Source organism: Coptis chinensis, chromosome 1 (genome assembly GCF_015680905.1).
Source record: "Coptis chinensis isolate HL-2020 chromosome 1, ASM1568090v1, whole genome shotgun sequence".
NCBI lineage: Eukaryota > Viridiplantae > Streptophyta > Magnoliopsida > Ranunculales > Ranunculaceae > Coptis > Coptis chinensis.
In genome coordinates this window covers 4,134,730-4,147,098 of record NC_141456.1, presented here as the reverse complement: position 1 = coordinate 4,147,098, position 12,369 = coordinate 4,134,730, and the positions used below count along the sequence as shown (strand labels likewise).

The 12,369-nt window shown below is 36.0% G+C and overlaps 2 protein-coding genes across 3 annotated transcripts; one reads left to right on the top strand and one right to left on the bottom strand.

The window, feature by feature from the left end:
* The first annotated feature begins 760 nt into the window (after positions 1 to 760).
* HMT-1 (Homocysteine S-methyltransferase family protein) lies at positions 761 to 3,740 on the top strand. The gene is made up of 7 exons (XM_086567679.1): positions 761 to 1,019; positions 1,174 to 1,230; positions 1,953 to 2,158; positions 2,293 to 2,422; positions 2,597 to 2,800; positions 2,930 to 3,001; positions 3,375 to 3,740. The coding sequence occupies exons 1-7, from the start codon at positions 840 to 842 to the stop codon at positions 3,516 to 3,518; spliced, it is 993 nt and encodes a 330-aa protein (XP_086423805.1). The 5' UTR covers positions 761 to 839; the 3' UTR covers positions 3,519 to 3,740.
* Positions 3,741 to 8,002: 4,262 nt separating this feature from the next.
* On the bottom strand, positions 8,003 to 11,630 carry LOC147521449 (DNA ligase (DUF1666)). Of its 2 annotated transcripts, none has more exons than XM_086567583.1 (6): positions 11,341 to 11,630; positions 10,829 to 11,256; positions 10,408 to 10,752; positions 9,950 to 10,327; positions 9,292 to 9,506; positions 8,003 to 9,176 (listed from the first exon to the last, which is right to left on the bottom strand). In XM_086567583.1, exons 1-6 carry the CDS (start codon positions 11,481 to 11,483, stop codon positions 8,931 to 8,933), a joined length of 1,755 nt encoding a protein of 584 aa, XP_086423709.1. In that variant the 5' UTR covers positions 11,484 to 11,630; the 3' UTR covers positions 8,003 to 8,930. The 2 variants fall into 2 exon arrangements, with proteins under 2 accessions (XP_086423709.1, XP_086423751.1); XM_086567625.1 differs by having other exon boundaries at positions 9,292 to 9,500; positions 11,341 to 11,620.
* Between the last annotated feature and the right edge of the window lie 739 nt (positions 11,631 to 12,369).

Genomic DNA, 12,369 nt, shown 5'->3' with positions numbered 1-12,369 from the left:
TACTCTATACTACATGAGGAATGTCAGTATGCAAATGCCAGCAGATCCAGTTTGTGATTCATAACAATAATACAATATGGGATCCAAAGTTTCAAACTGCTTTGACTATGAGACACAATCTAAGTAAGGGTGGAATTTTAGCCGAGCTCGAACTCAAATTAAAACTCGTGTAACAAATGAGTTTGATGAAACTCGGCTCGTTTAACTCAAATAGTATATTTATAATGTAAAATGACTGAGTCACTCAAGCTCGCTCGTTTAACTATATGAGCCGAGCTAGAGCTCAATTGATTCATGTAATTAACGAGCTAAGCTTGAGCATGCTCGTTTAGCTCGAATTTTAGATATGGATGGGATACCTTTGTATTGTGCAAAATAAGAAAAAAAAAGTGTAACTGGGTCTAACAGTAAATATGGAGTTGCACAAAAAAATTCCAAAGAGTGCCTTTTTCTTGTTGGTATGCGATGTTCAGTGCAAACGAAGAAGTAAGCACTACAACTTGTAAAATCAGATATTGATATTTTTGGCCTTAATGATCATAATTATAACAACAAAAATATCAATTTTTTTAAAGAAAAATATAAATACAAATGGACGTGATAAATGATAATGAACCCACTGCTGTTTTGCTGAAATGTTAGAGTTGAATTTGAACCTGAATACTAAAAAACGTCCACATTCACATTGTGTCTGCCAACCTTATCACTGTCCAACTAACTTTGTTAGTTGTCAACTGCCTATATATATGTGTGTGTGTGCTTCCCAGTTTTTTCTGTACATTCCTGTTTCACATTCTCAGAGAAGATAATCTAACTAAACTCTTAAACAAGAAGAAGAAATGAGGATGGGGATAAAAACACAGAAAGTATTGTTGTTAGAGGAACTTATAGAGAAAGCTGGTGGATGTGCTGTTGTTGATGGAGGTTTTGCTACACAACTTGAAAAACATGGCGCTTCTATTAATGACCCTCTTTGGAGTGCTCTTTGCTTGATAAAAAATCCTCAACTCATTAAGAAGGTATGGTTTTCTACTCCATTCTTTGATTCTATTTGTTTGACTGAAAATTTAATTTGATCTTAGCCATTATATTCTGTTCTCTTGTATGTTCTGTATTTGGAGTTGATGATATGAAATTTTGTTTCTCAATATGCTTTTCTGTATGTGTTTATAGGTGCATTTGGAATATTTGGAGGCTGGTGCAGATATATTAGTAACGTCTTCGTATCAGGTAATTTTAATTTTGATCCCTTATGATCTGAACAGAACAACTAATTTTACTGAGTTTTGAAATATTCAAACTTTGATTTAGTGGCTCAATACTACGATGAGGTTTTGCAGCCAATGTGCTTTGCTTCAGGGTGGGCAGTAACTTTTGTAGGGTGATTTATTAAGTTAATTAGAATTCGATACATGGTTTTGTTGGAAGGTTTGGATGGATAATGTCGAATACAAGAAAACGAAGGACCTAATGTTTTCTATATTTTTTTCAAACACAGTTAGTGTTATGAAAATACTTTGATTGCACCATTTGGAAAATTTTGGCAGTAGAAATTAATTGTATCCTTATTAGGCTATATTGGAGTGCTGAGGGAATAGATCAAAGTCTATGTGGAGTTGTGGACTGGTGGCTAATAAGCCGTCAAACAATTTAGTTCTTACCTAAAGTTATATCGTGACGAAACTACATTCTATGAGTCAAATATTCAGATGCTTGATAATCAGAGTAATACAAGTTACACTCTTTAGGAACTAGTGGGCACAATCTTATGGATTATTGAAAGAGAAACTAATCAGTCTATTTTTTGACAAGTAAACATAAACTTATTGGATTGTGTTTTGATGTGTCATTTTTCATGCCTTTCTCATTTTTATTACATGCTGTAACTGAAACAGGCTTTTACGATTGTTTTTTTGGGTTTAGACATCAAATTTCATTTTGTGATTTTGCAGGCAACACTCCCAGGATTTCTGTCTAGAGGTCTGTCTATGGAAGAAGGAGAAAGATTGCTGCAAAAGAGTGTCAAGTTGGCGCTTGAAGCCCGTGATAAATTCTGGGAAGCAATAGAAAACGTTCCTGAACATCGATACAATCGTGCTCTAGTTGCAGCTTCTATTGGAAGCTATGGAGCTTATCTTGCAGATGGTTCTGAATACAGGTTCGTGCTATTTCACTTTGCAATTTTCTGAGTCCAACAGCAATAATGTTATTCGTAGGTCCCAGATACATATATAACTTGTATCTTCCAGAATTTACCTGACTTTCTGTAACCTGCTTATCTTATGAATCCAGTGGACGTTATGGATCAGATGTGAACTTGGATAAGCTAAAGGATTTTCATAGACGGCGATTACAAGTCCTTGTGGAAGCTGGTCCGGACTTGCTAGCCTTTGAGACAATTCCCAACAAACTTGAAACTCAGGTTTGTTAGCAGCTATACTTCACAGCTTTCTAGTCCTACGATTCCTGGATATGATCCAACTAGTCCTTCTCCTCTCGTCGATCTGACATTTTAATTGTTGTTAGTTTTATCCACAGATCCAAATTTGACATGTATAGATGATTAACATTTCTTGTATATAATATAATTTTGCAGGCTTGCCTTGAGCTGCTTGATGAAGAAGACATCCAGATTCCATCTTGGATCTGCTTCAGCTCTGTAGATGGTGAGCATGCCGCTTCAGGAGAGAGCTTTAAGGAATGCCTTGATATAATAAACAAGAGCAACAAAGTGAATGTAGTTGGAATAAATTGTACACCTCCTCATTTCATAGAAAACCTCATCAGCAAATTTAGAGAGGTAACTGATGAACATGATTTCTTATTTCCTTTAAGCAATCAGAACTACAAGAACATTTATGAGCAATTGTATCTTTCAATAGTTTTGCACAGTTTTTTATACTTAACTGCGACTGAATTTTCTTCGCAGTTAACTGAGAAACCGATAGTTGTTTACCCAAATAGTGGTGAAGTATGGGACGGCAGAGACAAAAGATGGCTGGTAAGTTGAAAACTATTTACTATCTCGCGTGACAATTTGCTACCTCAACTCTGCGCACAAGTTCTATGCAAAACCTTTTTCTCTTCATTATTCAATGGGAAATTTCAATATATATGAGAGCTGGTGTACTGTTTGTTATAACCTGAAATAGGATGATTCCAATAAGAAAAAAACTAAAATAAAAAAGGCAATAATGAAAAACTTTAGCTTGTTTGTGAGTTCAAAGCTCTGAAATTCGCTAACAAACACATTGAAACTTGAGTTTAATTCATATTCCCTAAGATATGACTACTAGCCTAGACACAAGTAGACAAATTTTCTTATACAACAATTACATTCGTTTAGGAATAACTTAAAATCATAAATTTGACAGCCGTCCAAGTGCTTCGGAGATGGAAAGTTCGAGCATTATGCAGCAAGATGGCGTGATTTAGGAGCTAAACTGATTGGAGGATGCTGTCGCACAACGCCTTCCACCATTCAGGCAATTTCCAAGGTTCTAAAGAAAAGCTTCTGAGTTCCCCTGCATTACCTCAAAATTTGTCATTACCCTTCCTTTTTCAATGTTTTGGTGTATAAATTTTAATCCAATCAGAAAGTGTTTGTTTTGGCTGATTTCCACCGCAATAGCAAAGGGAAATGCAAGCACCGATTTTGTAATTGTGTAATTTGTGTTAGTCCGACAGTGTGTAGAAGAAATTAGCTGCACAGCTTCTATGAAGTCCCTTTTTTGAGAGCTTTTTGACTGTTTGGCGATTCACAATTTCACAGTAATTCTTGTAGTTTGGTAAATGAAATGGCTTTATACATATCATTTAATTGTTTGGGTGAACCTCTTTGAGTTGTTTTCTCTAGCCTGGAAAATTTGATGGTTTACTTGAGTATTAAAAGTGGGCTTACTAAAACAGAAGTTAAAAATGAAATTGCAATGAGAGGAGAGTGATAATATTGTGCGAAGTTAAAAGTCCAAAGGCAGAAAATGAAAATAGGTTGTGAAAGAAAAATGAGGTTTCTGAAATATTATGTGAACTCAATGCGTAACTGGGTGATGCTTGGTTGTTCAGACTTACAGAGATTTGACAGGTCTCAAAACCACAGGAAGACAAGGAAGAGGAGTTAAAGAGGGAGAAGCTTAGTTCAGAATCCTCTATGAAAATCTTTAACGTTCCAGTAATGCAGAACCAAAAAATATTATCTATCTCTAGCATGTTATATGAACTCCACCTTATATGAACTCCAAATGAACTCCACCACCAAAAGTGCTGTAAGCAAATTGATAAGTGTCTAGACATCTTCAAATGTGCTGATTTTCTTTTTTCTAAAAATAATCTATATTGTAGGAAGAATATCTCCATCAAAAATCAGTTTTAATTTATTGTTTTTCATAATGGAATTTCTTTGGAGTTCATATAGGTGGGTAGGTATCTAGATATATTGGAAAGATCAAGGTGTTTGGTATCTAGATATATTGGAAAGATCAAGATGTAAACACAAGAATTCAGAGCACTGGTGAAGATTGAAAGAGGAAGAAAAAGAAAGAAATAGAGAGACAACCATATAGAGAAATAGAAATAAAATAAAACACGTTTTCCGTGGGAAAACTATAATTAACACAAAGTACCAGACAATATACACTTTATTAATCAAATGGACTGACAGACACCATATTACAAATTTATACATTTGTAGACCACAAAATTCGATCAAAAGAAGAACAAACCTTCTCCCAACCTTTCATATCTTACAATTATACAAAAAAAGACCAAGACAGAAATGATTCTTGCTAAATCTTCCCAACCTTGAGCTCTCACCTCTAATTTAGTTACAAAAGAAGCTCACTTTGTCTACATTCGTCGTCTTTATTTTTTGTACACATACCTATACATGGTTGTATTGTAGATTCCATCAATGTACAGAGCCCCAAAAACAGATTCCTCTTCACGCTATTGTAGTCACGTTGTAGAATTATTAGATGTACCTCCTATACAAAATTAAGGATTTCAAGCCACTGCAGTAACGCTGCGATTTCTCCTATCACTGTTGAGGCAATCAAACCCCTCAATCCTCACTGGAGCAGGGCTGTGCCCAAACTTTGAGCGGGCACAACTTCCTTTCCGGGTTAAAGATGAGGGAGATGAAGATGAAGATAGATTTAAAGGGACTGGGATAGACAGTGGCGACAATGGGGTTAGTTTTCCATCACCAAAATGCACATCTTGAACTAGTGGGTTTGAGGCCCTGCTCGGAGGAGAACCGCAAAAAAATGGGGGTGAGGAGCTGAAATGGTTAATGGAGTGTTCTGTACCAGACCCTCCCTGTTATAATCACCAAAACAGTTAGAATCAGAATACGCCAGCTAACAAAACATTATTTCATTTGACAAGAATGAAGCTATGTAGAGACTATCAGCCCATTTTATGAACGGGCAATAAACCAAAGCACATCCCACCTGATTATAACTAGAGAACAATTCCAACTAGAAGTGATAATAGGGACTAGATGTCATAATAGGTATGAAACCAAAAGTGAGTACAGGCTCTAGACTCACTCCCAGCAGTCAGCACCACTGTTATCAATGATTTTAAAAACAAACATAAGCTATGTTCTAGTATAACTCCATTAGTTAACAATCTAAATGGTTCCATTTATTTACATCATAATCCACAATTTGCAGAAATTAATTATCTTTTCAATTATACTAATACAATCTAAAACCATATAATTAATGAGGACGTAGCATGATTACTGTAATCTAATACAAGGCTAACCATTCTGCAACTACTGGATTCAAAAGGCATTTCATAGATGACAAATCTCATCAAAGCCTCTCTTATACTAAGCTTTAGTTACAAACAAAATAAGATAGTATATTTAAAGACGATATAAAACTTACTTTGGAGAGAATGATATCCAGAAGCTCCATTCCAGCTTTTGAATCATTTACACTGTTATAATTTAACGAACCAACACGCCGAGGTTTAGGACAAATCATCTCTTCACAAACAGCAGATTCTTTTCCCATATTTACACTTTGATCCATACTAATTACTTGTTAAATATCTGAAGAAAAAAAAAACCCCACTCGTAAATTAGAATTTCATACTTAAACAAAAACGGATCTAGAAAAAGATTGGGTGTAACAGATTATAGATATATATTTTCAAATTGTTGTGTTATGAAAAACCAAACAAAATATTCAACCTTGAACATCTCAAATTAACTACACAGTTACAAATTTAACAAAAAGAAGCTAAAAATAACATCAAGAAAATCAAACTAAAGCTAAAACTCACATAACTACTAATAGAAGCAATTTCAAACTATAAATAGGAATTAAAGAAAATAAAAAGTAAACTAAAATTAGAAGAAGAAATCACCTTATAGTTTGAATATGTAAAAAAATGAGGGCAATGAAAAGAAATATAAAGAATTGGAATAAATTTATTTTGAGGAAGAGCAAGATTTAGATGAGAGATGAGAGAAAGGTAAGGCGGAAGAGACTAGGGACTATTTCTTATTTATTTTAGGAGCCAAAAAAAAAAAAAAAAGTACATTGAGACCAACAAGACCGTTGGATGTAGATAGTTTTTAGTTGGAAACCGAATCAGGTTCGGACACGTACTGTTTTTTTTAATGGTTTTTTAAATGTTGAATCTGTTCAAAATTAAATTCTCGCTGAGAATTGGTACTATGTCGGTTAAGGGTGGATTTGGAATTTCAGTTTTCTTGGGCTGGGCTGGACCTGAACTTATTGGGTCTGTTTCACCAGGCTTGACTGTACTGGACCGACTAAGGCAACAAAATTTACAAATGGCTGAAACAACGAGGGAAAAAACAAAGAATCATAAAAAGTTGTAATATGAACTAAAACAATCACAAGATAAGAAAATTATAAAGCCCAAATTCATGGCAAATAAAACTGCTATCCAAAAAGGCTATTCAAGGGGAAGAGATACATAATACACATACAATTTGAGCATCCCGAAGGCTCAATTTGAAGTACAAACAACTATCAATTACCATCTATCAAGACTATGATGCAAATAACCACAAATATTGTTGGGACACGAGAATATTAGACTACTAGTGAAAGAAAAATGCTATTGTAAACATTTCATCAAGCAACTTGCAACCAAGTTCAATCAAATAACACATACCAACTTCCATAAACAAAACGAATACCTCAACAAAAGCCCAATAAGAACTTACTATAGTGACCCTAAAATAAAATGCAAATCAATAAGAAAGCAAACAAACCAACACAATTTTCTTCACAAATAACAAACCCAGGGTCTTCGTACAAATGAAGTGAATGAGACTGAATCAAACTTCTTTTAGCAATTTTTTTGCAATTCCAATGCGCTATTCCCTTTGCAATTACCAAGACCAGTAGTTGAGAGAGATGGAGTGTTAAAGAGACGTGAGATGAGACGTAGTCGGGAGACAGATGAGTTTTTGAGGAGTGTTGTGTGAGTTCGGGTAGAAAAGGTAAAATTGGAGAGAAAAAGGCGGAGAGTAAAGATAGACAAAAACCTACCAAACAACATTTTGGGCCACATATCCCACCGGCCCAAAAACATTGTGCACTCACTTGATTATCTTTGGCGGACACATTTGTAATTCTAGGGTTTTGTTTGTTCAATCCCGTGCATTTTCTCCTATCAACTTGAATGAGTAGTACAAATTTTCAAGAGAACTTCTAATCGTTTGTGCTATTTGAATAAGTCTTGATTTAGTTACTAATAAGTAGGAAATAACTAGTCTTATGGAGATAGTAGCAAGTTTAGGTTGAGTAAGTAGTTGTAACTCTGTCCGTAGAGAGTCTGTTGTAATCAAAAACTTATATAAGGTGCAGTGAATATGGAATAAATATGACCTATCACTTATCTTAATTGTTGTATTGAGGTCAAAGGTTCCTCTATAAAGCCTTCTATCATTTTCTACTGTCCTATCTCTTAATTCATCGTAGCTTTTAACAAACAAAAGAACACTCGTTACATACCAGTAAAGTTGATTTGCATTAAAATCATGTTGGAACGCATCTCGATACAAATCAACTGAATATAGGTGAATGATATGGACACCTAGAATTATTGATTTTTCAATCTGATTTTGGATTCTGTTGACGTGCACAAGCTACAAATAACAGGGAGGAATCTTTGTCATAATTCGTAGTAGTACATGTACAACCACCTGCAAAAAGATCGATTGGATTGTTATTCCTAGCTTGGAGGGACTGATTATGCCTTTACAGTGGATGACATCGGCTTGTGTAATGCAATACCTTCAAACTTCCATCCACGGGTTTTAGGACCAAAGTGCAACAATACTTGCCGTGAGCAATAAACCAAGGGCGCACGTGTTGCATAAAGGAATTACTGAGTGATACAGCATTTCATCTCATTATATTGGCAATCAACAGCATAGTCAAGTATGTAACATATTACTATCGAGAGACTGCATACTTATTTGTAACTTCTTCCCTAATATAAGTGGGTCATACAACGCTCTTCCTTTAGAGTGTTTCCATGTGCTTCCATTTTGATGCAAACCATGCATGTACTGGGCAGCTTTGCCTCTCTTCTTTTTAACTCAAATCTCATGTAGATAAACTCTAATTAAAAAGCTAAAGTTAAAGCTACCATTGTGTATATCTTCTTCTTCTTTCATCTGTTTCAGCCATTCTGCCTTTAATGACTAATGAGATCACATAAACACATCATCTTTATCCTTCTTTAATGGATCCAAATCTTTATGGATGTCCTGTGTCACACTGTCAGCCACATGTAGTCACTTTGATACTGAGATTTCTATATGCATTTCTGTACAATATTTACAAAAGGGTACGTGGAATATTCATTCCTGAGTAAGGAATCCATGGCACATTCATGATCTAGTCATCAACCAACATACTTTGGTGGGTCAAATGTCAATGTGTAGGGAAGAAAAGTGGGGAAGAATCTCTTTGTATTTTTCCTTCTACGACTTTAACTTTGCTCATCTTTTCTTCACACCACCTCAACTGTTCATCAGTAATACCAGACACCTTTAGTACCCTTGACACCACTTTTAAATCAACTAGACTCATCACAATCTCCATCTCATCCTCTTTCTTCAGCCTTTTTTTCCTAAAGCATTTTCCTGCCCTATAGAGGTCTTTAATCTTCTTCTTTTTCTGCATGTTAACAATGTGATTTTATTTAGAGAAGAGTCTAGCTATATAGTACTTGAAGTGTTACACATTAAAGTTGACAATGAAAGACTGAAGTACAAAGAAAAAAAAGACGTACTTTTTTGTTTGTTTTCTTCATAAAATGTAGAAGGATTGGATCAACTCTACTTCGACGGTTTCTCTTGAAAAGATTTTTTAATATCTGACAATGCTTCTCCCTGTCCGCCTTGATAAAATTCATGAATGTCCTAATGCCGTCTTCCATGATTCGAAGAAACTCGTTTGATGAGATTGTTGTGTTTGGATTAGCATTTTTGTAACCATCTTCTGAGCCTTGGAGAAACCAACAAGTAAAATATCAAAAAACAAACAAAGAATACGATTAGTTACAGTATTTATAACAAGTGCATTACTTTAAAGAAATTATAAATAGCATGACCATTATGATGTTAACAAAATCCTCCGCTCTCCTTTATGGATCGGAAGTGGATTGGACATAAACTTAAACACATTGAAACATTTCATTTTAAAAAGTTAAAGGCAAAAACAATTGGAAAAACAATATTTTCTAAAGTATCAACTGTCGCAGCATAGAAAATCATTATAATGTCTATGATGGCCGTTGCTAGCAATATACAGCCATTTTATATAAGTAAGCCTTTCTTGGATTCATCGATGCACGACACTTGAAACTTTTAAACGGCTTTTTACACTGTGAGAGATACTACTTAAGTGGTAAGTAATCGCCATTTAATAATAAAAAGTTTGATGAGCACCTATAAACTCCGGGACTTGAAGTAATTTAGGAGCTGACTTCCTCATCCGAGCATAGACTTCAGGTCTTCGGCCATGTTCATATGGTTCATTCTCGATAAATCGTTGTAATAGAACCTGAAAATGCTGAAAATGCTGAGCAATATGACCAGGACATCCAGGATCTCCATCCTGTCGTGAAGCTTTAAAGCGTTTGAAATTCTTGTAGTTCCAATTAAGTGCTTCCCAAGCTAAGCATATCTGAGCTACGTAAGCAGCTTCTAGTTCTTCATGTGGATTCCTATGAAACTGGGACGACGTCCTATTATTCATCGTTGATATTCTGTGTACAATTCTTTCTGAAACTGATCGAGGACGCACTTGTATAGAGCTAAGCGAATCTGAAAGTAGGAGTACAGTTAATATCTAACTGGATGAATTGTGTTAAAAATTTAAAATGACTGAGTAAATGATCGATTACCTGCTTCGCTGAGCCTTTGTGTACTATACCGGTCAAAGAACATCATTTCTTCATCATATTTTCGGTATACTGCATAAGATTCCCAATTTTGGCAACTTCTCCTAGATGAAGAAGAAAATGGATCCTCTGTTCCAGAGTCTCTGTAGTTCAATGAGCTTCTCCATTCTGAAGAACTCTTAGATGTCGATCCATCTGTAAATATATCTCCTATGATTTCTTCTTCACCCTTAGCTTTAGACTGCAATTTTTCTGCTTCCAAAATTAAAAACTTCCCATCTTCAGATATACTAGGCCTCATAGTGTTGTTGTTGTTGTTGTTGTCATCTCCTTTATTGTTGTGCTCATCTGTAACAGCACAATCAACATCATGCCTCATTTTTAATATACAAAATATGTTACTTCACTAGCATATGAGACAAACCTTCAGAAGTCTCATCGTTGGTTAAAGAACCGTGTTCTCGATCTAGTTGAGTAGGCGAGTGAAAATCATCTGCGGTTGAGTCTGTATCAGTTGGCAACCCCGTAAGAGAATCACCATCTTCCCCAGAGTGCTCTTCAATCAAATAGTCCTTACTGTGTACAGAACGTGAAGTTCGCGGACTATGAGTAGGGAAGTAATGTTCAGTGACAAAGACTTCAACAGTGTCTTCGAATATAGGCTCCTCGGGGCTCATGCTGCCTTCTTCAGTTGGAACTAGATTATTCTTGGTAGTTTGCTTAGGCGAAAATAGTAGAGCTTCTCCATCATAAATGATGTCATCAGCCACCAAATCGTCTTCATTCTTAATAAAGTCCTCGCTGAAGAACCAAAGATCTTGTAAAAATACTGCTTGGTATCCATCATTAGCCCTGCAAAATTAAGTAAAAGATGCTGAGAACATAAAAATATATGAAATACTAGAGAAAGAAAGAGAGTGAGGGAGAAAGAAATACCTTTCGGAGGTTCCATTTGGGCAAAGAGAACACAAGAATCTGGCAAGCAATATGGAGGTGAAGTTGAAGAAGAGGAAAAGAAGATGGAATGAGGTTGGGCAATTGAAGAACAAAGTTATCAATGGTTCCTTTGAGCATGGCATTTTGATGGGGAATTGGCTTCTAGGAACTCTCCCAAGTGAAACTACTAGGAGAAAAGCATGGAATATATGTTTCTTGATGGCCTAAATACCGATATACTATTAATCAGTAAGCCATATACTTTTGACATTTCATTTCCCTGGAGAAACTTCCTTGCAATTAAAAGATGAGTAGATAATAAGCAGCTTATAAGATAGTTTCCATCCCTTTTAGGCAGTCCCCACCACGCGTTATGTCCATCAATAGAAGACCTAGCATAGAAGATGCTTGTAATACTTCTATTTTCTAATTAAATCCTCCTTAAGAAGTTGTTGCCTACTACCCAAGCAACTAGGTTAAACAGACATGTCATCACAACCGAAGTACTCCCGTCAAGTGCACATCACAAAAATGCACTGTCGGAAAGACTTGCTTTCGCCTTAGCCCGCCTTAGTAGCCACACCACCATCGACCTAGCCACGGCGGCACCACGCTGATCTCTAAACGTAATCGGTCGTAGAGCCATAACTGGCTGTAAGGGTGGAATTTGAGCCGAGGGCTCGGAGCTCGGCTTGGGCTTGGCTCGTTTAAGCTCGGCTCGAGTTCGCTCGTTTAACTATATGAGTCGAGCTCAAGTTCAAATTAAAGCTCGTGTAACAAATGAGCTTGATGAAGCTCGCTCGTTTAGCTCAAATAGCATATTTATAGTGTAAAATAACCGAGCGGCTTGGGTTCGGCTTGGCTCGTTTAAGCTCAGCTCGAGCTCGCTCGTTTACTATATGAACCAAGCTCGAGCTCAATTTAAAGCTCATGTAATTAGCGAGACGAGCTTGAGCATGATAAAGTTCGGCTTGTTTAGCTCGAATTCCACCCTTAACTGGCTGTAGGATAAAAAGAAAAAGAGGAAGG

Bases quoted from the DNA above. Each gene is read 5' to 3' on its own strand.
- HMT-1 (XM_086567679.1), top strand. From the start codon at position 840: ATGAGGATGGGGATAAAAACACAGAAAGTATTGTTGTTAGAGGAACTT. The intron at 2,159-2,292 runs GTTCGTGCTATT...TTATGAATCCAG, and splicing joins GCAGATGGTTCTGAATACAG to TGGACGTTATGGATCAGATG. The intron at 2,801-2,929 runs GTAACTGATGAA...TTTTCTTCGCAG, and splicing joins TCATCAGCAAATTTAGAGAG to TTAACTGAGAAACCGATAGT.
- LOC147521449 (XM_086567583.1), bottom strand. From the start codon at position 11,483: ATGCCATGCTCAAAGGAACCATTGATAACTTTGTTCTTCAATTGCCCA. The intron at 10,753-10,828 runs GTTTGTCTCATA...GTGCTGTTACAG, and splicing joins CAACGATGAGACTTCTGAAG to ATGAGCACAACAATAAAGGA. The intron at 10,328-10,407 runs GTAATCGATCAT...TCCTACTTTCAG, and splicing joins ACAAAGGCTCAGCGAAGCAG to ATTCGCTTAGCTCTATACAA.